The sequence below is a fragment of the Mustelus asterias genome, chromosome 12 (genome assembly GCF_964213995.1).
Source record: "Mustelus asterias chromosome 12, sMusAst1.hap1.1, whole genome shotgun sequence".
Taxonomy (NCBI): domain Eukaryota; kingdom Metazoa; phylum Chordata; class Chondrichthyes; order Carcharhiniformes; family Triakidae; genus Mustelus; species Mustelus asterias.
The window spans coordinates 5,861,609-5,888,231 of NC_135812.1; the positions used below are offsets into that span (position 1 = coordinate 5,861,609).

General features: G+C 39.9%; 1 protein-coding gene across 1 annotated transcript in view; it reads right to left on the reverse strand.

Annotated features, from left to right (window-relative positions):
• brip1 (BRCA1 interacting helicase 1) overlaps positions 1–26,623 on the reverse strand; it is a 206,643-nt gene that overhangs the window by 173,524 nt on the left and 6,496 nt on the right. Inside the window, exons 5-7 of the mRNA XM_078224638.1 lie at positions 22,129–22,259; positions 20,896–21,030; positions 2,489–2,776 (exon numbers count right to left, since the gene is read on the reverse strand). Coding sequence (XP_078080764.1) covers positions 2,489–2,776; positions 20,896–21,030; positions 22,129–22,259 — 554 coding nt within the window. The remainder of the gene's footprint in view (positions 1–2,488; positions 2,777–20,895; positions 21,031–22,128; positions 22,260–26,623) is intronic.

Consider the following 26,623-nt stretch of genomic DNA (forward strand, 5'->3'; position numbering starts at 1 on the left):
GGCAACAACTACTTCCTGTGGTAATGAATTCCACAGGCTCACCACTCTTTGGGTAAAGAAATGTCTCCTCACCTCCGTCCTAAACGGTCTACCCTGAATCCTCAGACTGTGACCCCTGGTTCTGGACTCCCCCACCTACTTGACAAAGGACTCTGAAAATGCTATGCCTATAACAAACACAGTAAGAAGTTTAACAACACCAGGTTAAAGTCCAACAGGTTTATTTGGTAGCAAAAGCCACACAAGCTTTCGAGGCTCTGAGCCCCTTCTTCAGGTGAGTGCTGGACTCACTCACCTGAAGAAGGGGCTCAGAGCCTCGAAAGCTTGTGTGGCTTTTGCTACCAAATAAACCTGTTGGACTTTAACCTGGTGTTGTTAAACTTCTTACTGTGTTTACCCCAGTCCAACGCCGGCATCTCCACATCATGTATAACAAACACATCAGGATAATATACAAAAGTTCATTCTTGCTGCCTCTTTTTACCCTCATTTATACTTTCAGCCCCAGTGAACTAAGTAATTTCTCAACTAAATGTGATGTCCCAGGTCTTCCAAATTAAGTTAATTGCCAGAGTATTAAAATGAATTTTAAAAGTTTACATTTATATAACATTTTCACCACCTCAGCTTGCCCGCAAAATGCCTAGAAGTAAAATAGTACTTTTGAAGTGCACTCACTTGCAGTTTAGGAAATACAGTGGCCAATTTGTGCACGGTTAAGTCCCACAGCACTACTAGTGGTAATCAGATAACTGGTTTTTGGTGATGGCTGAAAAATAAATATTGGCCAGGATTCCCAGGCTTTTATTGAAAATAATGTCATGGGGTCTCTTACACGACCTGAGATATCAAAAAGGATCTCGTTTTTTTAATCACTTCTCAATAAAAGACAGGCAATGCAAGCAGAGGTATTCCTCACAGGCAGGCTCAGAAAGCCTGATTGCCATTGTTCAAACTGCCAGCACACGCCATGTTAGAGGATCCTTGATGTGGAAAGGTATCTGTACAGCGAGGCAACAGATGGTCACCCGAGTACCTGACCACTCTCTCCAAGCAGGACACTCAGAAGTTCGACAGGGACTTGGTGCTTTCCTTTGTCCTTTCAAAAATTAGTGTCTTCTGGCTCCTAGTAACAAAGATGTGGAGATGTCGGCGTTGGACTGGGGTAAGCACAGTAAGAAGTCCCACAACACCAGGCTAAACTGTCCTAGTAACAAATTCAGGGGGAAAGATTTAAAGTAACAAACCGGTACTGAAGTATAGCAATCACCAGGCAGTTCATGATTGACACTCTGCCCCATTCAGAGCAATCTCAATGTCCACAATAGGCAGTGATTTTTCTCTTCAGTTCTATCCAATTTGTGAGCCAGCTATCCACTGCAGGGTTCAGGTAGATATCCAGATACAACAGATATGTGGTGTTCCAACTAAAAGCAGAAATCTTCAAACAGGGAGGCTACCTTTCATGAGTTTACACTGAATCAATGCACCTATTCCAATTGATTCTTGTAGAGGTTGCTGTAGAGCACAACTGCCATTGCTCATGCATCCCTGCAAATCAGAGGAATCCTTCTCCATGAGAAGCAAGTCATAAGCACAAACTTAAAGTACTGCCTCAAAGTCCAGCTCCCACATCACATAGGTTGTTAGTGGACAAGCAAACAGGCAGGTCTGTACTTTAAAATTTGATTTAAACATTATCCACTTCCTGATATGCTGCTGCTGGTTTTTTTAAACATACAGGAATTATTTGCAGCACGAAGTGCAAACAGAAAATTACAATAATAATCAAAGCCCGTTCCATCAAATTGTAATATTCCTCTCAATTTTACTGTAACATTCAGTGATCATCTATATATTTATTTTGAACTTTACGTAATTGGATCAATTTTTAAAAATGATCTCTGACTGTCCTTCAGAACTGCAAATGATCCAAGGTTGTTGTCCATGTTGTTGCATATGGGTACTGAGTCAAATTCCAATAATCGCATCCAAAATAAATACATACAACATGACTATTCCATCAGCTCCTATATTGCAGGCAAAAATATAAATATTTGAGAAAGCAGAACTAGTTTGCATCAATCAAGAGTCAAAAATGAAGCCACTGAGTTTCTAATGACTGAATTACTCAACACAAGTGCAATTGAATTGTTGCATTTTTGATAAGCAATGATGCGGAGATGCCGCCATTGGACTGGGGTGGGCACAGTAAGAAGTCTCACGACACCAGGTTAAAATCCAACAGGTTTATTTAGAATCACGAGCTTTCGGAGCTCACCTGATGAAGAAGCAGTGATTCCACAAATAAACCTGTTGGACTTTAACCTGGTGTTGTGGGACTTCTTGTTGATAAGCAATGATATTAAACAAAACATTCTGCAGTTTCCAGATCCATTTAGTATCTTATATTTGGGAAGAAAGGAGACTGCCAAAGATATCCTATGCCTGGTTGGTTAACAAAGAAAACTGAGTAAATATTACTTACGTCCTTTCCTTCTAGGAGTTCCTTGCATTTCTCATTCCTGCTGTAGCTGCTTGAGACTTCAGGGTGAACACAGGTGTGATCTCTGCTAGACAGGATAGTCATCCGAACATAAGAGTAATTTGTACGCCGCAGTTCATGAGTGATTTGTGTTATCTGCTTGTGTGTTCGAGTCCCAAAAAATATCTTTGGGATTTGTGTTTTCCCATTATTCTTCCCCTTTGCATCATCTTCATCTTTTCCACTTGTCTTTGAATTAGTACAAGCACACAGGGTACAGGGGCTGGATACCTTTAGAGAAAAGTAACCAAATAATTAATTACCACTTCATTTATTTGCAACAATTTGTAGTGCAAAATGTTACTATTACATTAGTTTACATTCTAATCATTCCATTAATATTTAAAGTTTTTTTTATACTACATTCACCAAACAGATTGAAAACTGTATCAACTGTATAAGTTGAAATATAAACGGTGCCAACCAATATATGGTTGTCCAAAACGTTTGGAATTTAACAATTCAGATGAAGCAAATGGTCATGGTGGCACAATAGTTAACACTACTGTCTCTCAGTTCCAGGGACCCAGGTTTAATTTCAGCCGTGGGTGGCCATCTGTGTGGAGCTTGCACATTCTCCGTGTGTCTGCGTGGGTTTCCTCCGGGCGCTCCGGTTTCCTCCCACTATCCAAAGGTGTGCAGGTTAGGTGGACTGGCCATGCTAAATTGCCCCTTAGGGTACCAAGATGTGTAGCTTAGGGGGATTAGTGGGGTAAATATGTGGGGTTACTGGAAAAGGGTCTGGTTTAAGATGCTCTGTCAGAGAATCGAAGCAGACTCAATGGGCTGAATGGCCTGCTTCTGCAAAGAAGGGATTGCATTGTATCTTACAGAGTTGCTGCTTTAGTCTTCTTGTCTGTCAGGCTGTATTATATTTATAAAAATGATACTGTTGTGGATCTGGAGTCACATGTAGACCTGACCAAATTAGGATGGCAGATTTCTTCCCCGGGGACATTAATGAACCCAATGTGTTTTTTACAACAATCAACAATAGTTCCAAGGTCATCATTAGGCTTTTAATTCCAGACTTTTTATACTGAATTCAAATTTCACCTTCTGCCATGGTGGGATTCGAAATCGGGTCCCCTGGGTCTCTGGATTACTAGTACAATGACAATACACTATGTCAGCGCCTGAGCAGGATTACCAAAGCAAAAAGCTTTGGACAGAGGCCATCAGTCCATTTAACCTACCCCTTGAATTCTATTTGTTTCCTTACTGTGATCCTGCAACTAAATATCAAGTATTATTTTTAAACTGAAATTCATCCAGAGCATTTAAAACAAAAACAAAATGTCTGTTCTACCTTGTCAGATGGTAATCTATCCCACACTTTGAGGTTACTTAAACTTCCCTTTATCTTCTAATACGTTAAATGGTTTTCCAAGTCCCTAATTCCTGTACCTAAAAGAACTCGCCTGAATCCAAATGCTCTGCACCACCTTCTCGAGAAAGTAAAACCTAAACATGGCCTATTACTCCTTAGGCAGCCTGTTGAAATCATATCTTTAAAATTATATTTTCTTTTGAATGTGGAAAGACACAATTTGGACACTTGTGACCCTTTTTTAAAAAAAAAATCCAAGTTCCCCTGTCTTTTTCCAAGAAATCACCTGATTTGTAAAATCAAAGGCAAGTGATTTACTGGAAATCATATAACAGACAATCTTTAAGTTATGAACCTGTTCTTTTGAACTCAATGTATTTTGAGGAATAAGCCAAGAAGGAAGGCTGCCCTAACTCGTTCTCTCCCTATCTTGCCTGAAACTCCATGTGCAGTTATCAACCCGCAGCCAGAGATTCCACATCTGAGTATAACTTGTCTGCATTTTATGCTTTACCATTATTCTTCCCTTTTGCATCATCTTCATCTTTTCCACTTGTCTTTGAATTAGTACAAGCACACAGGGTACAGGGGCCCTAATAAAGGGAGTTGAGAAGAACTGATCCAACTCTATATTCTCCTCCATGCTGAAGCTCCAATGGTGAGAACCTCTGGACATGTACTGGGACCAACGGCCTCACCTTCACACCAGGGAGCTCCAGATCGACAGCATCAAAACTCTGCAAACTTTATCTTTATTTTAATGAAGCTTATCCTCCAAAGCTCATCTCTGCAGAAACCCTATATTTTGTCCTTTGTTTGTTTGAATGTGTGCACACTGGGTTTTTTTTAAAAAAAGAATATATAGTTAGACTTCCAGAGTACCATTGTGTGTCAAGTCTTGCAACTTATTTCATACAAGAAGTTTTGTTTTAAAATAAATCAATCATTCGGAGTTTATTGAAAGAAGCTTGATTCAAGTCTCTTTTATCCTGAGTCAAACAGGAACAAAGGTAAATAATTGGCCATTTTGGTGATTGACTTAAACTTTTAAACTAATAGTGCGACCAGTGGAATAGTGGGGCTAGGTTAGCTGCGCATTCCTCCCATCCCAGTTATAACAAGCCTCACAGCTTCTTCCATTCTCTCACCAATAATTGCACATTTTTCAGGTAATATCAAGACCAAAGTACTGAATAAATTACTCAATATGGCTCACAGAGACTGGATACAATTTCAACATTACTCCCTTAGACTATGTCAATCATAATTTTAGCAATACATATAAACACTATTTTGTTTTTTTACACTGCCTGCAAATGCCAAAAGCTTTAACAACCTATCCATCAAAACTCCAAAATCTCTTCCCTGCTCCATTAACACAAGCACTTTGCCATTTAATCTCATTACTACTTTCATTGCTTTACACTAATGCTCCAGCTGCCCACCTACCTAGCATTAGTTATCATTGGCCACTGCACCCAATTTGGTATTAGCTGAAAATGTAGACGTTTGGAGCAGGGAATTTTCTCCAAAACCATTTATACAATATCAGCCAGGGCGGCATGGTGGCACAGTGGTTAGCACTGCTGCCTCACAGCGCCAGGGACCCGAGTTCAATTCCCAGCTTGGGTCATTGTCTGTGCAGAGTCTGCAAGCTCTCCCCGTGTCTGCGTGGGTTTCCTCCGTGTGCTCTGGTATCCTCCCACAGTCCAAAAAACGTGCTGGTTAGGCAGATTGACCATGCTAAATTTTCCTTTAATGTACCCGAACAGGCGCCAGAGTGTGGCGACTAGGGATTTTTCACAGTAACTTCATTGCAGTGTTAATGTAAGCCTATTTGTGACACTAACAAATAAACTTTAGATGCCCAACACCTATACGGTATGACACTACTGGCAATTTAGTTTCCACTCTGGCAGCTCCACACATGCCACTATTCATTATCTATCTTTCAGTCAAGGATCAATACAACCTAATGCTTGCATCTTAGAACGTCTCTAATGTACAAAATTCCCAACGTTCCTGAAATTCATTTAGCTATCCACTGCCTCAGACTTATCCAGCAGACCTGTAATTTTTTCAAAGAACTGCACTGAACATTCCTACTGGTGACACTTTTGATTCTAAGCCTCGTTGGGCTGTGCAATATGTTTCATTCCTCTTATTGTCCAAACCTTATACGAGCAATTTCTTCTGCAGGCTTTCCATTTTAGTGAAGCCTGAGAAGATATATTACTACCGTTTCAGTGTGAAAGCTACCATACTTATGACATTGTGGAGGTTGTCTTTAGTTGGGATAACAGGACGAGAGAGAGAGAGAGAGAGAGAGGCAGACAGAGGGAGGAAAAAGAGATATAACGGCAGAAAGAGAAAATGAGAGAGGCAGGGGAAGCAGATGAAAGCATGGAGTGAGTGCAAGAGAAGGCAAGTTCCTCAGTGTTCTTCGCCAAGTTGCCATTCTTCATGAGTCTGAACTGGAATGCTGAATGACTATTCAGCTGTAGGGAACATTGTGCGCATATGCTTTTCATCCAGAACAAGATCACTGGCTGAATTTCCTTTTTCAAGCCAAGAAGGGGCTTTGCATCCTAAATCCCAAAATTTTTGTCAGACTTAAATTGATTTCAAGATGTTTTAATGCTTCCATTGTTAAGAATTATTAACTATAATTAATGGTTTAACATACAATGGAAAGCCGATCAGTGTGTGTTTGCATTCCTCCAAATAAACACTGCAGCCTTGCAGTACTACAACTCTCAGCACACCTTTATTCTCCCAAACTTTTACCCCGAAACAAGCAAAATATATTTTCACCCAGAACAAGATCCCTGGCTGAAATTTCCTTTTCAAGTCAGGGAGCTTTGCACATAAATCCCAAGATTTTTGTCAACGTTAAATTATTTTCAGGGAGTTTTAATGCTTCCATTAGTTAAGAATTATTAACATGGTTTACCATGCATTATTTCATTGTTCACACCAATATCAATTTTCTCTACTTGCAATTGGCAATGAGAAAAAAATACTGAAATGCAAATATTCTTTTAAGAAATTGGACAAAACCAATTTAGTTAACCAGGAATAAAGAATGAAATATTAACTACATTTTATAAGAGCCTTTTGAGAAAAAAGTCAGGCAAACTTTCAAACTACTGTGTTCAAAGGTTACCCTGTTGCTGTTCTATACTATCCGCTTCTAACCAGACCATATTCAAACAGAAAGAAACACTCTTCCCTTTTAACTTAAACCAGTACGATCATCCTCCACCAACAAATGCTAAGTCACTATTTGGGTTATGCTACAATACTAAGGATCAACTTGTTTTTTAGCCTCTGATCTGTGGAAAACCAAGTTCAAATTACCCACTATTCCACTCACTCAATCTTGTCTGCCATTAAATATTACAATACATGAAAGAATAGGGGTAAATGTGACCCATCCTGTGCTGTCAGTTACTGGAATAAAAGGTTCAGTGATGTGCCAAATAAACAGCCGTTCAAAGTAGCTAATGTTACATCGGTGCAGGAACTCTAACATTCTCCTCTCAGGTTGCCAATAACAGCAGATTTTGTTACACTACACAGGTAAACTAAATAGCCTGATCGAAATGTCCTGCCTCATATTGAATAATTACTTATTCATTGAAAGGATAAAAAGAAGAATTATGAATGGGGCTCTTGTCAGCAGCAAGGCAGGAAACAGCTGACACATGGATGTAAGCTATATGTGCGGTGATGTCGGACAAAGTTTGTGCCCATATAGTAATACTTGTAGCTTGTAATGAAAACTACAGCAAGCCTTTGAACCCCCTATTTGCTCAGAGTCCAGAGATTAGGTATGATTTTGATAACATGGCACTGAAAAAGTTACCAGAAATAATGCACTGAATCAACTTCATTTGACTGTACAAAACTTCAAGATAGAAGCAAACCATTTCTCAATTTATGTTTAAGCTCCTTAATAATTTCAAAACTATTTGCAAAGAGCTTCCTAATCGCCCAGAAAGAGCAGAGAAAACAGTCTTTTTGATTTTTACGTTTAATATACACTGCCTGGTACCCAATCCATATTTTTTTTCCATTTCTTGGGGCTCTCTACATCACACAGGCATCTTTTGCTGAGAAGAGAGTCCATCCAACTACTGATTTAATCACATGCTTTGAAAAATATTATGTTTTCAATCCCAGATCATCTTGAGTGTCACTGACGTCAATGGTGTGGAAAAGCCTTCAACGCCAGAAATACTGCATGCTTAATCCATGGGAGGGATTACTGTAGTGGCAAGTCAGTCTATTCATTATTAAACAGACTGAAAACATTTCTTTGTTCTGCTACAAAACAGAGAATTAATATTTAGCGTGCATGGGATTGCAGCCCTGCCAATTTCACTTATTTAATATTTTTGGTTGATAATCACAAACCAAATTTTCACTATTTCACACTTCATATTCTGATAACAAAATAAGAATTAAAGGCTATTTTCTATAGAATGCAACTTTGCCAAAGTCAATTAAGCCTGATGAAATACTTCACCAGTGATTTTTGGTTTCAAATGAGTCACTTGCAATTTGCTTAACTGTGCCTGTATCCAAGACCATGAAATTACTGGTTATTTGGCCTGTAAATTATCCTTCATGTTTACAGAAACACAACATTGTCTAAATCAAAACGAAGCCAGTTGTAGAATGAATCATAAGACTAGGTTCCTCAGGGCTTGGTATTAGGCGGCATAATTTTCCTGATATATATCAATGATTAGACTCGAGGTTAAGGGCATGATTAAGAAGCCATGATGTGGAGATGCCAGCGTTGGACTAGAGTGCGCACAGTAAGAAGTCTCACAACACCAGGTTAAGTCCAACAGGTTTTTTTGGAATCACGAACTTTCGAAACACTGCTCCTTTATCAGGTGAGTGGAAGTACTAACTCAACCAGGCAGAAGCAGGAGTTGTTGGATGAATGGAAATTGGGTTGGCTTTTGTTGAGGGAGGAAACTGAGAGGTCCATAGGCCATCCTGGTGGGTGATGGAGGTATTGAGGGACTAGATGCTCTTGGTGAATAGGAGACAACAAGAAACTGTTAAAAGTGGTGGTGGGGGAGATTCATAAAGTCCAACGAGACAGGACAAGGAGAATATACAGTTGAAATAGGAAGAAATAATTTCCATAAGGCAAGAACCATGGTCCACCAGAGCAATCCAGCTTATGGATCTTGGGAAGGAGATAGAATTGGCTGTGCAGGGTTGTGGAACTATGAGGTTGGAGGCCGTGGAACTATGAGGTTGGGTTGTGAAGAACATCAGATGAGATGAGGTCAGTAGTTGTCTGGGAAATTATCACTTGATGTTCAGGGGAGACAGAACAGTGAGTCAGAGAGTTAGCATTCAGTCTCCGCAAGGTAGAAGTTTGATTGCCAAACAACATTGGCTGGGATTTGCCCAAAAACATTCTAAGTGCCGAATTTGTGTAAAAACTGGAGTAACTCCCGCTGGTTTTGTTAAAGCAGGATTTTCAAACTAAATCTCACACACACCGAGCACCGCAGAATGCCCTATCGTGAATCATGATAAAAATCAAGGGGCGGGACTTATTCCCACCCGTGAGGCCAGCAGCATAGCGCTGAGCGGACCACTGCGCATGCATCTGTCAGAGTGGAGATTGGCACATGCACATGGCCACAGTGGCCCCACACTGATGGCCTCTCGATTACTGGCCAGCCCTATGACCCCGCATCACTGGCCGTGTGAAAAAAACCCATTCCCCGCCTGCTGGCCTCCTGGACATCTCCGGGCCAGCCCTGACCCCAAATAGGCCCTACCCCATCTGGCCCTGCCCCCATGGCACTACCCGATGCCTGGTGGGCAGTGCCAAAGTGCCCCCTGGGCATTGCCACTTTGCCCCTGCGGCAGTGTCAGAGGGCCAAGCTGGCACTGCCAGGCTGCAAATGCCCAGGCGGCAACCCTCCCTTGCTCCTGGCCTCCTGGGGGGGGGGGCTTCCATGGCCTCCCTTCACTCCGGCGGGTTTGGGAAATCCAGGGCCCAGAGACACACGGAGGCCGTGGCTTCCAGCGGGAAGCCTGTTAAACAGCCTCCGCTTATGTCTCCCAGCCCGCTGCACTGCTAGAGCCTAATACCTTTGTCAGCAAGTTTAACGACAAAAGCAAAATACTGCAGATGCTGGAAAGCTGAAATAAAAACTGAAAATATTGTAAATATTCAGATCAGGCAGCATCTGTGGAGAGTTTAATGAAAATGTCAGGAGCACACTTTAGAAAAGAGTGGTTACAAGTTCAGAAAGAGCAGTTGAGGTGGGCAGTGAAATTGAGATAGCCAATGTTACAAATAATACATTTACAAACAATACTGAAGTTTTTGAATTTGCCCTTGTTGTCAGAGAGAAGGACCAAACAAGATGGCGTGCTTCCCGAAATAAGTTAGGAAAATTGGTAACCTGTAAATGTCTCAAGAACCTGAGATAGCATCCTGCTCATTTATCAGCTAAGAAATTATTAATTGCCTAAACAAAGATAAAGAATTAATTACATTTAAAATGGAGGATGATTTTTTTTAAAAACTCAGAATAGTTGAGATTGAGACATTAATCAGCATGCCATGCGGTGATGGCCCAAGACAGTTAAATATAAATGTGAGAAAATTAAAGAGCAAAGCACAAGTGTATGGTCAACTTCTGTCTAGTCTCTGTAAATATTTCAATTATCATCAATGCACAGAGCAAAAAATGTGTACTAGCAAACTGAGTTCATTCCAGGAATTTAAATCGGAAATTATTTTATAATCTCTTTTGTTTTTCTATGCTGCTTATGGATTAGTAGCGATTAACGATCTTCTGAGCTTTTAATACCTTACACCATACTGTTTCACCCAAAGATAGCAGTTGCATTTTCTGCATTGGAGTAATCATGATGGAAAGCCACCATCTAAATCCACTAAGGTCAACTGATCACTATGTCAAATCACAGGTGGTGCCGTGGCTTTCACAATATTTAATCTAGATGATGAAACTTGGATAATGGTATTTTTCTTGGCCACCTGCAGCATTCTTTTATTACCAGTTTCCCATTTCTTACATTAAAAAAAATCTTTGCAAACAAAGATTCCTTTTCTCCATGTCCTTTTTGTCACAGTCTAATAATACAAGTAAATCATTTACTTGATCCCATTGAACCATTTTGCATTGTTGTGTTGCTGGGTATTGTCCACATTACTATGAGTTTTAGTTCACTAAATTGATGCTGGAATTTTTAGTTAAACTCAGATAGGACTGAATGCTTAAAATATTTGGGGGGGGGGGGGAGGAAGAAGAGAGGGGTAAAATTGAGAAAAAGGGAGAAAAAGACCTCTCTCCCACCCATCTTCCCCCTCTCCCTACATCTTCAGCTGTCACAGCTTACCCTCCGATTTCAGCTTCTCTGCCGTTTGGCCATTCACCCCATTATCTCTATGGACTGCCATTAGCACCTCTTAACCTTTTCCCTTGTTTTTGTGGCTATGACCTATCTTTCATTCCCTCACCCTACAGTATAAATATCTCCCACTTTCTATGCCTTTTAGCTTTGACAAAGGGTCATCTGGACTCGAAACGTCAGCTCTTTTCTCTCCTTACAGATGCTGCCAGACCTGCTGAGATTTTCCAGCATTTTCTCTTTTGGTTTCAGATTCCAGCACCCGCAGTAATTTGCTTTTATTCTTTGACCAAGCTTTTGGTCACCTGCTCCAATATCTCCTTATGTGGCTCAGTGTCAAATTTTGCTTTATAGCACTACTATTAAGCATCTTGTATCATTTTACGTTAGAGATCATATATTATATACCTATATACACACATACAAACATATATATATATATATGCTATATTGTTGTATTCATCATCTTATTCATTATCTTAGTTCCAAATAATTATTGACTATAGTTTCAGTCCACCTACAAACAACAAAGAAAAGTTCAGCACAGGGACAAGCCCTATGGTCTTCCAAGCCTGTGCTGATCATAATGCCCTAATTAAACTAAAAGAAAAACCCTCTGCCCTTATTCAGTCCATATCCCTCTATCCCCTCCCTATTCATGCACCTATCCAGATGCCTCTTAACTGTTGTCAACATGCCTGCTTCCACCACCTCCTCTGGCAGCACATTCCAGGCACCTACCACTCTCTGCATGAAAAACCTCACCCGCACATCTCCCTTAAACATTCCCCCCCCCCCCCCTCTCACCTTGAATCTGTGCCCCCTTGTAATTGACACTTCCATCCTGGGAAAAAGCCTCTGACTATGACAATCTTGCTGCTTCTGCAAGCTACCATTTCAACCCAAACACGGAGGTGTTGTTGACCAATGGCTCTGAAACTGAAAATGCTGACACTGTTACACCACTAATTATATTTCTATTAAATACTATGAAACTTCAAAGAATAACAGTCACAATTGTTGTTAAGACTGCCTCCTGTTGGTGAAACATTGGTTTCAAAGGTAGAAAATTCTTTCATTTTATTAACCACAGATAAAATCGTAGTCTATAGTTGTATCCCTTGGGAAGCTTCTTAATCTTCCAGAACTCGTATCCTGAACCATTAAAAAGTTCAACCGACAATGGTTTTCTAATCAACAAATATGATTGTAAGTGTAGTTTAACAGGTAACAAGTACATTGTGAACTGACTCTTTCACTGTTGAAAATGAAAAGAGAAGAAAAAGGTGCCACATAAAGCAAACTTTTTCCACTTCATAGTTACAAAGGCATCTGAATGATACAATTCTGAATTCCTACCGTGTGAAATCTCACACTCTCACACCTGAATAAGATACCAGAAGTGAAGTGAGCTTGCAATACTATCACTCAGCATCCATTCTTTCTGATCCTTTTCTTACAAGAGGGTTGCTCTCCTTCGATGATCTCATGATACGCGACACAAAGCAGCTGTTTATGCACTCTCTGTAACCAGCAGGTGAACTCAATTTAATATTTATCACAGGCACTCACTGATCGCAGCTAACTTAGCGAACATTTTAATTAAGCTGGAGTTTATTTCAAAGGGCCCATTCAAAATGTCAATCAACAGGAAAGGGATCAAATGCGGTGTCAGGTGAGAGAGTGTAATACAAATCCGCAACTTTCTTCATCCTATTACTGTAAATTACCCTCAGACACTGCTATGACTTCCATTGTGACAGACTGCCAGTCTCCAGAAATTTGTAATTGAAGTCGTTCTTAATCTATTATGAACATTGTAAGGAAACCTCAATGCAGTACAGCATTGTGCTAAAGACTGTCGCACTAGTACTAAGATTCTTTTCAATGCATCACTGGATGTACCAAGTGCTTTTAACAGTCCTCAGAAGTTCCAGTTCTTTTCTCAACCTGTAATGTGTTCGTGTTTTGTGTGTAAATATATACGCACATGAAATATTGTGAATGCATTGCATTCACTACAACAAGCTGCTTCTTCCCAGAAATAAACCTTCCAGATTATGCAATCAATTTTTAAAAAAAATCAACTACACCAATCCAATTTTCTCCAAACCTCTTTACAACCATATCATTATTCAACTTTCTTTTAAAGTCATTAAATAACTCAGCCTTAACTTACTGTTGTTAAAAATATTCATTTTAGTAAATGGTAAAAAATAATTTCTCTTGATCCTTAGCATTGACTGCTGTTTAAAAACTCACACTTCTATAAGAACTGCATTTTCTTGGGAGCAGTTTCCCGAGGGGCAGACCAGTGCCATGATATGATCTACTATGTGGCTATATCACATTGCTATGGAGGTAAGGGGACATGTTAGCATATCAACAATTTCACACTCTTAAGACAGCCATTTCCAATTTCTTTAAATTTACTGCAGATTTTGTAAATTATTCTTGATCTATATACGTTGCTGGATTTTCTAAAAGCAGCTTCTGGTTTCCTTTCACATACTGACTTAATGTTTGCAACTTATCCTGAAAATGTGACCTTTTTTTGCATCTTTCTACATACTTGCATAATCTTATTAACATATTTCTAAATTACTACATCACATTCCCACTGAGTTCTGACTCAACAACACTATCAGTATCCATCCTTCAAATAAGTCTGGGTTCCCTAAAGGCATTTTGCGAAACCATTAAATTTATCTTCATAAAACTTGATACACTGTTATCTTTTGACAGCAGCAATAAATGTACATTTGTTTAAAAATATTACCATACACTGTCAGTCATTCATCATAAATTGCAGGAACTTGGCTTTTAGTAGCAACACAAATGAAAAAAAGGAACTCAAGTAAATAGGTCCTGGAAGAATTATGTTAAAATACTGAAGTCTGAAATAAAGCAAAGCTCCAATTACTTATTCACATATTTGCATATCTGTAGCATTATTTGTGTATCTGCTCACCCCACACCATCCCACACACTTTTCAGCTCCCCTCTACTTATTTATCCGTGTTAAATAGTCAGTTAAATGGCTGCTTACTTCAGTTTCTCACATTCACACAACCAATATTAATAAATCCCTGCCCATCAGCTCAGCAGAAATGACAGGGCTGTCTGATTTTATTCCTCAATTGTCAATTCTGAACCAGTCACTGACGATTTCAAACATTAGTAGCCCTTTCTGTGAAAAGTCACCATTGACACTGTCTGCCTCGCGCTTCCCTAGTCTTCCTCAACTCTTGTACCTATAATTATCCAATATTTTCCACAGGGCAACACTTCAGCCAATCACAGTTGGCTTGCCAACCAATGAGCACTCTTTTCTCCTGCAGTATAAATTGTGATTGTATGAAATTTGGTATTCTAGCCTTTGTCCTAAGTGGTGCAAAATGAAAAGCTTCAGCAGCATGTCTCTCTTTTTAGCAATATCCTAATATTTCTCTTAACCAACTCATTTCTCCCATTTAGATCTTTTCCTCATTAACTTTTTTCGTGTTTCAACATAATTCCATCTAATATGGGGATAACTTCATAAACTCTTATCCTCATTTTGTGAAAATGTATTTAGCCTTCCTATATCTTTGCTAATCTTCCAAAAGCAGCAGAAAATAGTGCAATCCTTTTGCTGTCTTTACAACACCCATTCTCTGACATTAACCAATCATGGTATTCGAATTATTCAGCATATTCAACAGCACCTCTCCAACTCTGCGTGCAAATCTTTTTGATAGCTCCAAAAAGAATGCTCTCAAGATTTGCTTTAGCAGGGCAACAAATAGCAGAAGTTAGATTTGCACTTGCTTGTTTAATCATGATATCTTGAACCACAAGTTGCTGAAAAAGGGCAAGATAATAACATCAAAGTGAGGGAAACCGGACATTTGAGACCTCACGAGAAACAGGGCAGGCAACTATGCATCTTCTTAACCAATTAAATTAATGGTTGGGAAATTAACAGTGCCAGGATTAGCAATGGTGTGAAAGTTAGAGCAGGTGTCTTCAACGGCAAATCAGGCAGAGGAGGGAAAGAAAGAACGGATTTAGAGGGAAACAAGAACATAGAAAGGCCAAACTTTAAAAAAAATCCAGCAACAATTAAAACCTGAAGAAATTAGATGTATTAATTTTCAGCAGAACAACGCATCTTGAATAGCAATCTTTGGACCTCTGCGTTTAACTGCACATCTACCTTTGCCTGAAGTAGCAGAAAAATTTGCACATAAAGAACGACTAACGCTATTAGCCTTACCATTATTTTGACAGAAAATTATGGGCATGACCTTTGTTCTTCATATTAATGTGCAATCCAGATTTTCTACTTTCCAGGTATACCTTATCAGTTAGTTACTGCAAATATGTTTTGGATTTTGTAATTTGGCAATGCCATTAGCAAATCCAAGATTACATATAATTTTCTGTTCTACATCATCTGTTTTATTTACTTTTCTCTTGCCTTTTTTCACCAATCCCAGTTTCAGTTTATTTCATTAAACCTCCTGTAATGGTACTAGAGAATGCCACTGCATTGTGTTAGAGCACAGGCTGCATCTCAACAGTGAACAATGAAAGTCTGATTCACATCTCTGAGTTTCTGAGCTCAAGCATAATAGTTCTTTCCTACTGCATGCTGAAATTGTTTATTGCAGATTATTGCTCAAGTTTATAAACCAAGTGGTCATTCGTGAAATATGTTCTCATACACATAATTGTTGTGCAGCTAAATACATTCAATATTCTTTCCAACAGTACAAGAGCGGCACATTGACACAGTGGCTAGCACTGCTGCCATACAGCGCCAGGGACCCAGGTTTGATTCCCGGCTTGGGTCAGTGTGTGGAGTTTGCATGTTCTCCCCGTGTCTGCGTGGGTTTCCTCCGGGTGCTCCAGTTTCCTCCCACAGTCTGAAAGACATGCTGGTTAGGTGCATTGGCCGTGCTAAATTCTCCCTCAGTGTACCTGAAAAGGCGCCAGAGTGTGGCGACTAGGGGATTTTCATGGTAACTTCATTGCAGTGTTAATGTAAGCCTACCTGTGACTAATAAATAATTTAAATTATAATGTGTGCATACATGTATAAATAAACATTTTTTAAAAATTTGGCTACAACAAAATAAAAAGATCAAAATAGGAATACAGAATAGAAATTACAAAGCAAGGGATAAGAGTAATCACATCCTATGCAAAAGTCAACACACATTTGGAATGCACAAACAGGAAAAGTTTGTGATGAGCATTGCAAAAATGTATTGTCAATGCAAAGCAGAATTGAAGTCTAAATATACCTTTGGCAATTTGCTATGCAGAATGTAGGTACATAGGTTGCGCCATTACCGCACAAAAAAGCCACAGAAAGTTTATGGGGAAAAGTATCAAAAGTATTTTCATGGCAACCTCAGAAGTATTTGAGACTTTAATTACACAGCCCTCCCAAACTAAGCCCGCAGCAGTTTATAATCACAGCAGAATTTGCAACTTATTTTGCTGACCTGAAATTAACTTTGGGCCAAATATATAATTTATTTAAACTCAAAGATCCTTGTACCTCTGGACATGACCATTCTTTCACGAGTCTGCCTCCAGAAATATGGGGTGGCTTAAATACTACGTAACCCTCACATGAGAACATTCTAGTGTGTGTATTTCTAGACACTTAATATTTCATCAGTCAATCTTGTTTTAACAAATCTCCAACAAGTTTTGTTGTCAACGTTCCCTCATTAGTATTGACTTGAATGCCCTATATTTATTGTACATGATTGCTTTAACTGTTCTCCTATTTCAAGTAGAGTTTGGAAAGAGAAAGAAGTTTTAGATCTTTAATACTATGGTACCAATGATATACGGATCTGGCACTGTAAATAAGGAACAGCTGTTCCTCGCTGAACTGCGTACATATTTTACCAGATCAATGCAATTATTCAACATTAACCCTTTCAAACTCCGTGCAGCAGAAAATAGCCATACTAAAATTCCTAAAGGTATGTGTGGAAATTTTTTAGTAGTCACCTTTTAAAAAAAATTCACCTCAATATACCAATTACATCCTCTTTAAAAATATATATTTTACATACTTAATTCCGTGTTTAAGTTTATCGGCTAAGAGTTCATACATTATTTGATTCAAGACATCTAACACCCCTCTCAGACTTGCCTTCCGATTTTCCCGACCTACCTGAAAGTGTCTTGTGTTCAGTTGGCACCGTTACTGATCTCAAGGCCAAAATCTAGCAATAGCTTCGTTTCTGTGGCCTTTTTCAAATAAACATAATATTTCCATTTCAGGTTGGGGAGTCAGTGACAAGAGGTCATCAATTTAAAATTGCTACTTAGAGAGAGGAATGATGTCAAGAGAAATTTATTTAGGCACGACAGAGCATAATGGAACAAGAAATGTTTAGGCAGAGGCCAATGCAGCTTTTAAGGGAAAACTGGATAAACGTTACAAGCCACATAGGATACGTGGAGAGAAGGGAAGTAGAATTGGGTACGGAATCCTCAAAATTGAGCTCACACAGATACAACAGGCCAATGGCTTCCTTTTGCACCATAAATATCTAAAGAATTTTGAAAGGAAAGAAGAAAACTTTGAGGGGAGGTCTTTTTTTCTTCATAAGCAATGCAATATGGTCTTAAATAAATAAATATTCAGAGGTGGTCGACTTAACAGGACCAGTGATACAAATCATGCAAGTAGGTCTGTTACTGCAGAACAACAACATCCCCTAGTGTCCACTGAACTGAACAACACATTGCACTTTTTCAATACCCACAGGAAGATTGGATGGGGCAAAGAACAAGATGTATTATTTTCAAAGTGGTGTGTTAATTTTTATTTCCAATTCTAATATTTATTTTAATAGGCTTTTTGAGAACTTCACCTGCAGTTTTGTTTTGTACTTATATTTTGAAAACATAAAATACTTTAGTATTCCAAAACAATTAACAGAATTTTAACTTGTGATCAACATTTATCTCTAGAACTATAGAAAGTCAGTGTACAGAAATTGGCCAATAGTTTTCCAAGTCCAACAAGAACTAGCCATTTTGTGACAATTCCAAAACATCTATGGTTCTCCCTAGTTGATGCGTGGCTGGCATTCTCCCTTCCACCCAAGATGGGCATCATAAGCCACTTCTAATGGATATCCCTCCATACCACCTCGCTATCGAGTTGAGCAAAGCACAAAAAGAGCTGTGGTAACTGGGAGTGCCCAATGATGTAGGCATCATGCCTAAACCCATAGTATCATAATGTGGAGTTGCCCTCATTGGACTGGGATGGGCACAGCGAGTAGTCTCACAACATCAGGTTAAAGTCCAACAGGTTTATTTGGTAGCACGAGTTTTCGGAGAGCCGCTCCTTCAGCAGGTGACCCTCACCGAAATTGTCCTTAAACAGAAGGAGGGCGGGCTTCCAATTTTTGGGCCCACTCACCATCTGTAATTTCAGAATCAGTCGCAATGTTATCAGGAACCCCAGGCAACATCATGCCTGATATAACGTTCAATTGAGGGGGACATTCATCAGGATGTTGGAGCAGTTATCGAGCTGGTGGCTAAGCTGTGCAGACTGCGACACAGCAGGAAGGGCAAGAGTTCTTGCCAGATTATGTTTCTTGGTTTGGCTATGAAATTAAAAATGGTATTTCTATTGCTTTGAATCTTGTTAAATCTGGCAAGAGTTACCTGGATGCTTTGTTTTAGGATAGGACCTTGCAGTTTGGGAAGTGTTCAGGGACTGGAAGGCGTGACTGCAGCTGAGGCAGGTAAGGGACCCCAGAGGACAAAAATATCAACTTCTGCAATTGTCCCACATATTTGAGGTTCTTTCAGCTTGCTTGGATGAGAGTGGGGGCTGCAGGGTGGATGAGCTGACTGACCATGGCACTAGATGCCATTCAAGTTTGGGGAGCACTTAGGAATGTAATGGTAGTAGAGGATAGTATAGTGATAGTGATTGACACGGTTCTCTGTAGCAAGGAGCAGAAGTCCAGACGGCTGTGTTGCCTGCCCAGTACCAGGGTTTGGGATATCTACTCAGGGCTGGAGAGGAATTTGGAATGGGTGGAGGAGAATTCATGCTGGTGGTCCATGTAGGTACCAACGACATAGGCAGGACAAGCAACTAAGTTCAATATGAGGAGTTCGGCATCAAATTAACATCAGTGAAATGAATGTGTGGCTCAAAGCCTGGTGTGGGAGAAATGGGTCAAAATCCTGGAACTCTCTCCCTAACAGCACCGTGTGTGTACCTACATCACATGGCCTGCAGCAGTTCAAGAAAGTAGCTCACCACTACCTTCAAGGGCAATCAGGAAGGGCAGTAAATACTGGGCCCATATCATTTTAATTGGGAAAAAAAAAATCAATCCCTCAATCATTTGTGCTGCTCTTTTCTGTAGCCTTTCAGTACTTTGAAAAGCTGATTGTACACAGTATGCACAGTGTGGCTGTACCAATGATTTATAAAGTGGCAGAATCACCTCACCATTTGGTTCAATATTAACCTCATAATACATTCCAACATCTGATTGGCTTTATTCATTCCTGCAGGACTAAAAATTACTCAAAACTGGAAAATTTATAGTTCAATCCCTTTCAAAAACAACGCTATTCAAAGATATAATAATACCCCATGAGAAGTTAGCTACACACTATCGAAGTAACTGTTTTATAGTATCATAGAAATCATAGAAACCCTACAGTGCAGAAGGAGACCATTCGGCCCATCGAGTCTGCACCGACCACAATCCCACCCAGGCCCTACCCCCACATATTTTACCCGCTAATCCCTCTAACCTACGCATCCCAGGACTCTAAGGGGCAATTTTTTTAACCTGGCCAATCAACCTAACCCGCACATCTTTGGACTGTGGGAGGAAACCAGAGCACCCGGAGGAAATCCACGCAGACACGAGGAGAATGTGCAAACTCCACACAGACAGTGACCCGAGCCGGGAATCAAACCCGGGACCCTGGAGCTGTGAAGCAGCAATGCTAACCACTGTGCTACCGTGCCGCCCAGTATGGAGTACAATCCACCTAGATCAAAACAGCTTTATCTGAATTAACTTTGTGACCGTCGGCAGGAACTAGACATTACAAATTAGTACCCCGCTTTCCATTTTGACACACCAGAGCACCCAGAGGAAACTCATGTAGGCACGAGGAGAACGTGCAAACTCCACACAGTCACCCAAGGCTGGAAGCAAACCTAGTCCCAGGCACTGTGAGGCAGCAGTGCTAACCGCTGTGCCACCGTGCCACATATGGCACGTTAACCTGTTAGGTAAGTTACTGAAAAAGATTATAAATGCCATTAATATATGAAGCCTTCTCACGGCTGTCATTTTCTGTTTATTCCTCTCCTAAAATCTGCAGCACAAATTGAATTTTCAAACAGGGTTTTTTGATCTGCAAGTCTAAAACTCAGTCTTCCAGCATAAGTCACAGATTTTGTTTTTGCACTGTATTTAAAATTGAGCATTGAACGATATTCAATTCTCTGCTGTTTAGGATAAAACAAAATACGCATCATTTTTAAAAAAAAAGAAAATTGGCATCAAATGTATTCAACAAGGAGACTTACCAATGCTTCTTGGACATGCTGGGCCTCAGAATTCAAGTTCATTTTCCATGGTCGTGATCCATCATTGTCTTCGTCCGAAATTGTTTGATCATCAATATAACATACTCCCTTCTCAATACACCTCCGCTTTCGAGCCTACAAAATAATGGCACAGAAAAAAATGAACTAGTCGCCTATTAACAGTTATCTCATTGCTGTCCTAAATGAGTACTAGAACACAAGAAAATAAAAGCACAGTAAAATCAAAGCTGCTCATCCCCTGTAGTTATACTGACATATTGGTTTTATCTTTTGCTACATATATGAACTTTTTGCATACAATTTCACCTTCCAGTTGAAAATCAATAGCATTCCCCTAAAGCCTCCCATCCATTGACTCTGTCTACACTTCCCGCTGCCTCAGCAAAGCAGCCAGCATAATTTAGGACCCCACGCACCCCGGACATTTTCTCTTCCACCTTCTTCCTTCGGGAAAAAGATACAAAAGTCTGAGGTCACGTACCAACCGACTCAAGAACAGCTTCTTCCCTCCTGCTGCCATCAGACTTTTGAATGGACTTACCTTGTATTAAGTTGATCTTTCTCTACATCCTAGCTATGACTGTAACACTACATTCTGCACTCTCTCGTTTCCTTCTCTATGAACGGTATGTTTTGTCTGTATAGCGCGCAAGAAACAATACTTTTCACTGTGTGTTATTACATGTGACAATAGTAAATCAAATCAAATCTAAATGTTCACCTTTTTATTTCTATGCTAACTTTCCTTCCTTTGTTGTGTAGTTGGCAATAATTCTGGGCAACAACGATGCACTGGCTACAACATCAAAGGTTAAATTATGTCTAAATCCCTTGAATGTTGCATTAGTCAAATAAATGATATATTAACTTAAAAACATTATTTGATGTATTTTAACCTCATGGTTGACTTTTCCATGATTTGATCTAATCACAATATTAAACCTACAGTGGGTTATCTAGCTCCAATGGCTATTCTTATTTCTAAAACATCCAACAACACCCTAACCAGTTTGCAAAACTTAAGTTATTTTCTGGTTAACATCTGTTCCAAGAGTTTTATTGTATTAACCAGTGCAATTGGGGCACGCACAAGATGCCAGAATGGTATCCAGGATGTTAGCCTGATTCGCAAAATCCAACGAATGCTAACTCAATTATGCAATTTAGAACTTAAAATTTTAGCCATGTGTGAATAATAGTTTGAAAAAATACCTGTGGGTCATTTAAAGGTATACGGATCCGTTTCTTCTCTGTTTGAAAATCATCATCGCCCTCATTTAAAGATGTTTTCATCATGGCATGCAATTTGGAGGTTAAGGTGTCCCTAGGTCTACTTGCAGCATCTGGGAAACAAAAAACATGAAGTATTTATATCCTATATCCACAGAATTACAACATTTATCAGACATTCGCTCCATTAAAAAAATTATGTGAACATTCTTAGAAGAATTCCACTTTAAAATAGCAGTTATTACTCTTCCTGTGATGCAAGTAGTTGGCCTCGATCTATCAGAATTCTTCTTCTTCTTAGGCAGTCCCTTGGGATCAAGGATGACCTGCTTCCACTCTGGTAACTCCATTTGTCAGTCATAGTTCCTTGCCACACTGGAGCCTCATTATCTACTAGCAAACCACTGTCATACAACAACGCAACTGCAGATGAGTAAAAACAACTTCATGTTTTAGATGTCACCTCTCCTCTCCAGGTTCTCGCTGCCCTCTGTCTCTGGACTTGCTGCTCTCTTTGCAATCTCTCTGGTACCACTGTTTCCTGCTGCTTGGCCTCAGATCAGCCTGACTGTGCCTTAAAATATTTTTTTATGCTCAGGTTTCGTCTTTGTTCTATCTGTCTCAACTGATCCTGAATATAATCTCATCTCTAACTCAGCAGTTCGCATCTGTTTCTCTGGGATGTTTTGGTCCCAAATAACTCTCCACCATGTTTAATTTAAAACCTTGAGCAACCCCCAGCCCCAGAAGGAAAAGGAATGGAGGGAGAGAGATGCAGTGGATGGGACAGAGATATAGGTAGGAGAAGAGAAGATGGAATTGGTGGCAGAGAGGGAGGAAAATGCAAAGGAGAGACAGCGGAGAAAAATGTATTGAAAACAAATTGGAGATAAGCACGACTAGGGAAAGAAAGACAGTCAGAAAGTGGAAGGCAAAAAGAGAAGATGAGGAGAGGAATAACCATGAGCAACACCAAATCTACCATTAGTATATTATAACTCTTGCTTATGGTATGCACTTTCTGTCTCCATCAGCTTTCTTGTCATGCAACCATCTTTATCAGCATTTTGTATCGTAATGAGAAATATTTATTGGACTATAGTTTCAGGCATGCTACCACTGGATGTCACTGTGGCATAAAACTTGTCATTTGGCTCCCAACCAAAGTTAGGTTTTTAATGTAATTGATTCTCCAACGCATTTCTTAATATATGTACATGATAAATATTTATTTAAATTAATATCTCATTTTCAATATATATATTTTAAAGGGTGCATGGATACGCACTGGAACTGCCAATACTTATAAAGGTCAACAGCCATGAGCTGGAAAGTGGGATTAGGCTAGGTAGCTCTTCTTCAGCCAGGTAAGACATGATAGGCCAAATAACCACCTTCTGAGCTACATTTTTCTGAAAGTGCTATGATTTTATTGTCCCATTTCTCTCTTTTCTGCATCAGCCACCCGCCCACAATTGCACCCATTTTTCATTTACTTCATCATTCCTATTTTTTTTAATTCATTTTTATTTGATGCTACTGGAAGCATGCATTTATATTGCCTTCTAGCAGCCTCAGTTAATTCGAGCTATTTATTTATTTCCAACATGGATATTTTCTAATTCATTTTGGTCGCAATATTAGTTGTCTTCTACCCTTGGCATCAATATACTTATTTTATTCATGGATGCTGCCAAAGCGCCCAGCTGATTCTGTTAATTGTTTAATTCTTAACTCCTTGGCCTAATAATTGTGGTCTTGTCCCAACATACTTACTTAATTCTGGAACTATTATTTATTTCATTCCTGGACCCGATATCTATTTAATTCCTCATCCAAATTTTTTTTTTATTCTGTTGACCCAATATTGTGTATTTAATTCTGTTGCCTACAATATTTTTTATATATTTCCTGACCAGTGGTTAGCACTGCTGCCTCACAGCGCCAGGGACCCGGCTTTTGAATGTTCTCCCCGAATTTGCATGTGTTTCCTCCGGGTGCTCCGGTTTCCTCCCACAGTCCAAAAGACGTGCTGGTTAGGTGCATTGACCATGCAAATTTGTCCCTCAGTGTACCCGAACAGGTGCCGGAGCATGGCGACTAGGGGGTTTTCACAGTAACTTCATTGCAGTGTTAATGTAAGCCTACTTGTGACACTGATAAGTTAAACTTTAAAATTCTGACCCGTTCCTTTATTTATGTAATTTCTGCCTCCTAATATTGTATCTTTGCCATTATATTATTTAATTAATAAATGAATTCCAAGCCTGCCTGTTGGTCTTTCTGCTCAGCTCCAATACTACTTACTTAACTCACCTGATGAAGGGGAAACGCTCCGAAAGCTCGTGCTACCAAATAAACCTATTGGACTTTAACCTGGTGTTGTGAGACTACATACTGTGCCTACCCCAGTCCAACGCCGGCAACTCCAAATCATCACTTATTTAACCAACGAGCTGATGTTCTAAAACATATCATTCAATTCACCTCAACAACACCATGGATTTCACACCCTGTCACTCTTCAGACTCTTTCACTATATTCTGGTACTTATTGTGAGCAAGCTGTGGACGATCTTATTGTATTGTAAGAAATGTTTCATGGAAATAATACTGCTTTGAATGGCTCCAAAACTTTAGCTCCTCATACTCAATGGGAGAACTTTTATATTATATCTGCAACTGCAGATTCTGGTCCCAGGATTGGCCACAAACTCCTAAGTTTTTTTTAAGTTTATTTATTAGTGTCACAAGTAGGTTTACATTAACACTGCAATTAAGTTACTGTGAAAATTCCTTAGTTGCCACACTCCAGCAGCTGTTCAGGTACACTGAGGGTGAATTTAGCATGGACAATACACCTAACCAGCATGTCTTTTGGACTGTGGGAGGAAACCGGAGCACCCAGAGAAAACCCACAGACACTGGGAGAACGAGCAGACTCCACACAGCCAGTGACCCAGGCTGGGAATCGGGTCCCTGGGGCTGCCATGTGCACTTCTCCACTTATTGAGCTGAGGGTTGGAGCATAAGGAGAGACAGTTGTTGAGTAACCCATTAAAGGGTGGGGGTGGGGGGGGAGAGGTGATTAAAACTGCTGAGTTTGTCCTTTGTGTTTTACAGGCTGTGGTTATAGCAATAATCAGGTCACAGAGATGAGACAATTAAACCACACCAACCAACAAAAAGCAAACAAAAAAAAAGCAAACTCAGTCTGAACTCCACAGCCAACATTACTGCCTTGTAGCTCAGGACCAAAAAGTGTTGTCTCTCGACCCCACTGCGGATAGCAACAGCAATATAAGGCTCTGACACATATAGGTTTACCGAGGGACTGAGTACAGTACCACCTACACACAGATGTAAGAGAACACGAGCCACACCTAGGGATCACTCTAGTGTGGACAGAGTCGTGTGTACAAGGGAGCATGGAGACAGCTCCTAGCTTAAACATTTACATGTTTATGTCCTTACGTACACAGTTTTTGTAGTTAATAAACATATTCAGTAAACGTGCTTTCAGCTACAAAGAATTCATAAGACCTACCGAACAGTATCCAACACCTTATGACATGACAGCAGCGAATGCAAAAAACACAAAAACTCGCAAAAATGCTGAGAAAAACTAAAATCCTGCAAGACTAAAAAAATTCAAAGAAGCATTCTGAACATAAGAAAAGATCGATCCAGATATGAAGAGGAAAATCTCCAGGGAAAAGCTCAAAAGGCAGGCTTGGAAGCTGATGGTAGAAATTAAAAATTCTTCATAGCAGCAGGAGACTCCACAGGGTTGCTTAAAACTCGAGCTTCAATTCCCAGAATGCAGAGTCACTAGACCTACCAGGGTGAGCTAAAGCTTTTAAGTTCCAGGATAAAGCAAGTCCTGAAAAACGTTTAAATAGTTCAGTGGTCAGAAACTTCCATTTAAAAACTCCCTCAGTCAAACCAAGTCGGTGCTTGAACACATGCCGTCCAAGCTCGCTCCAAAAAAAGGGGAGAAAAGTAATTAATTAATTTGGTGTCATCATGTATCAGTTGCTGAAAGTAAGTGTGCAGGTACAGCAGGCAGTAAAGAAGGCAAATAGTATATTGGCATTCGTAGCGAGAGGATTTGAGTATAGGAACAGAGATGTTTTATTGCAATTGCATGGGGCGTCAGTGAGGCCACATCTGGAGTGTTGTGTGCAGTTTTGGTGTCCTTAGAGGAAGGATGTTTTTGCAACCATAAGCGCTTCAATCTCCGACAACTTCTGATGAGGTCAACACCGTGACCAAAGAGCAACGGCTACAACTCCCAGCCAGCATGATAGTGCCACAGATTCTGCTGGAACCAAGTAGTAGTGGTCCATTGCCAACAGTACAGCAGACAGCCAAACACAACAGTGAGCTTACTGCAAAAAACATTCTCATAACAGGAAAGGCCATCTTCTGTCACAGAAGACAACACAATGAAGGAACAAGAGGGAAGAAAACAACGT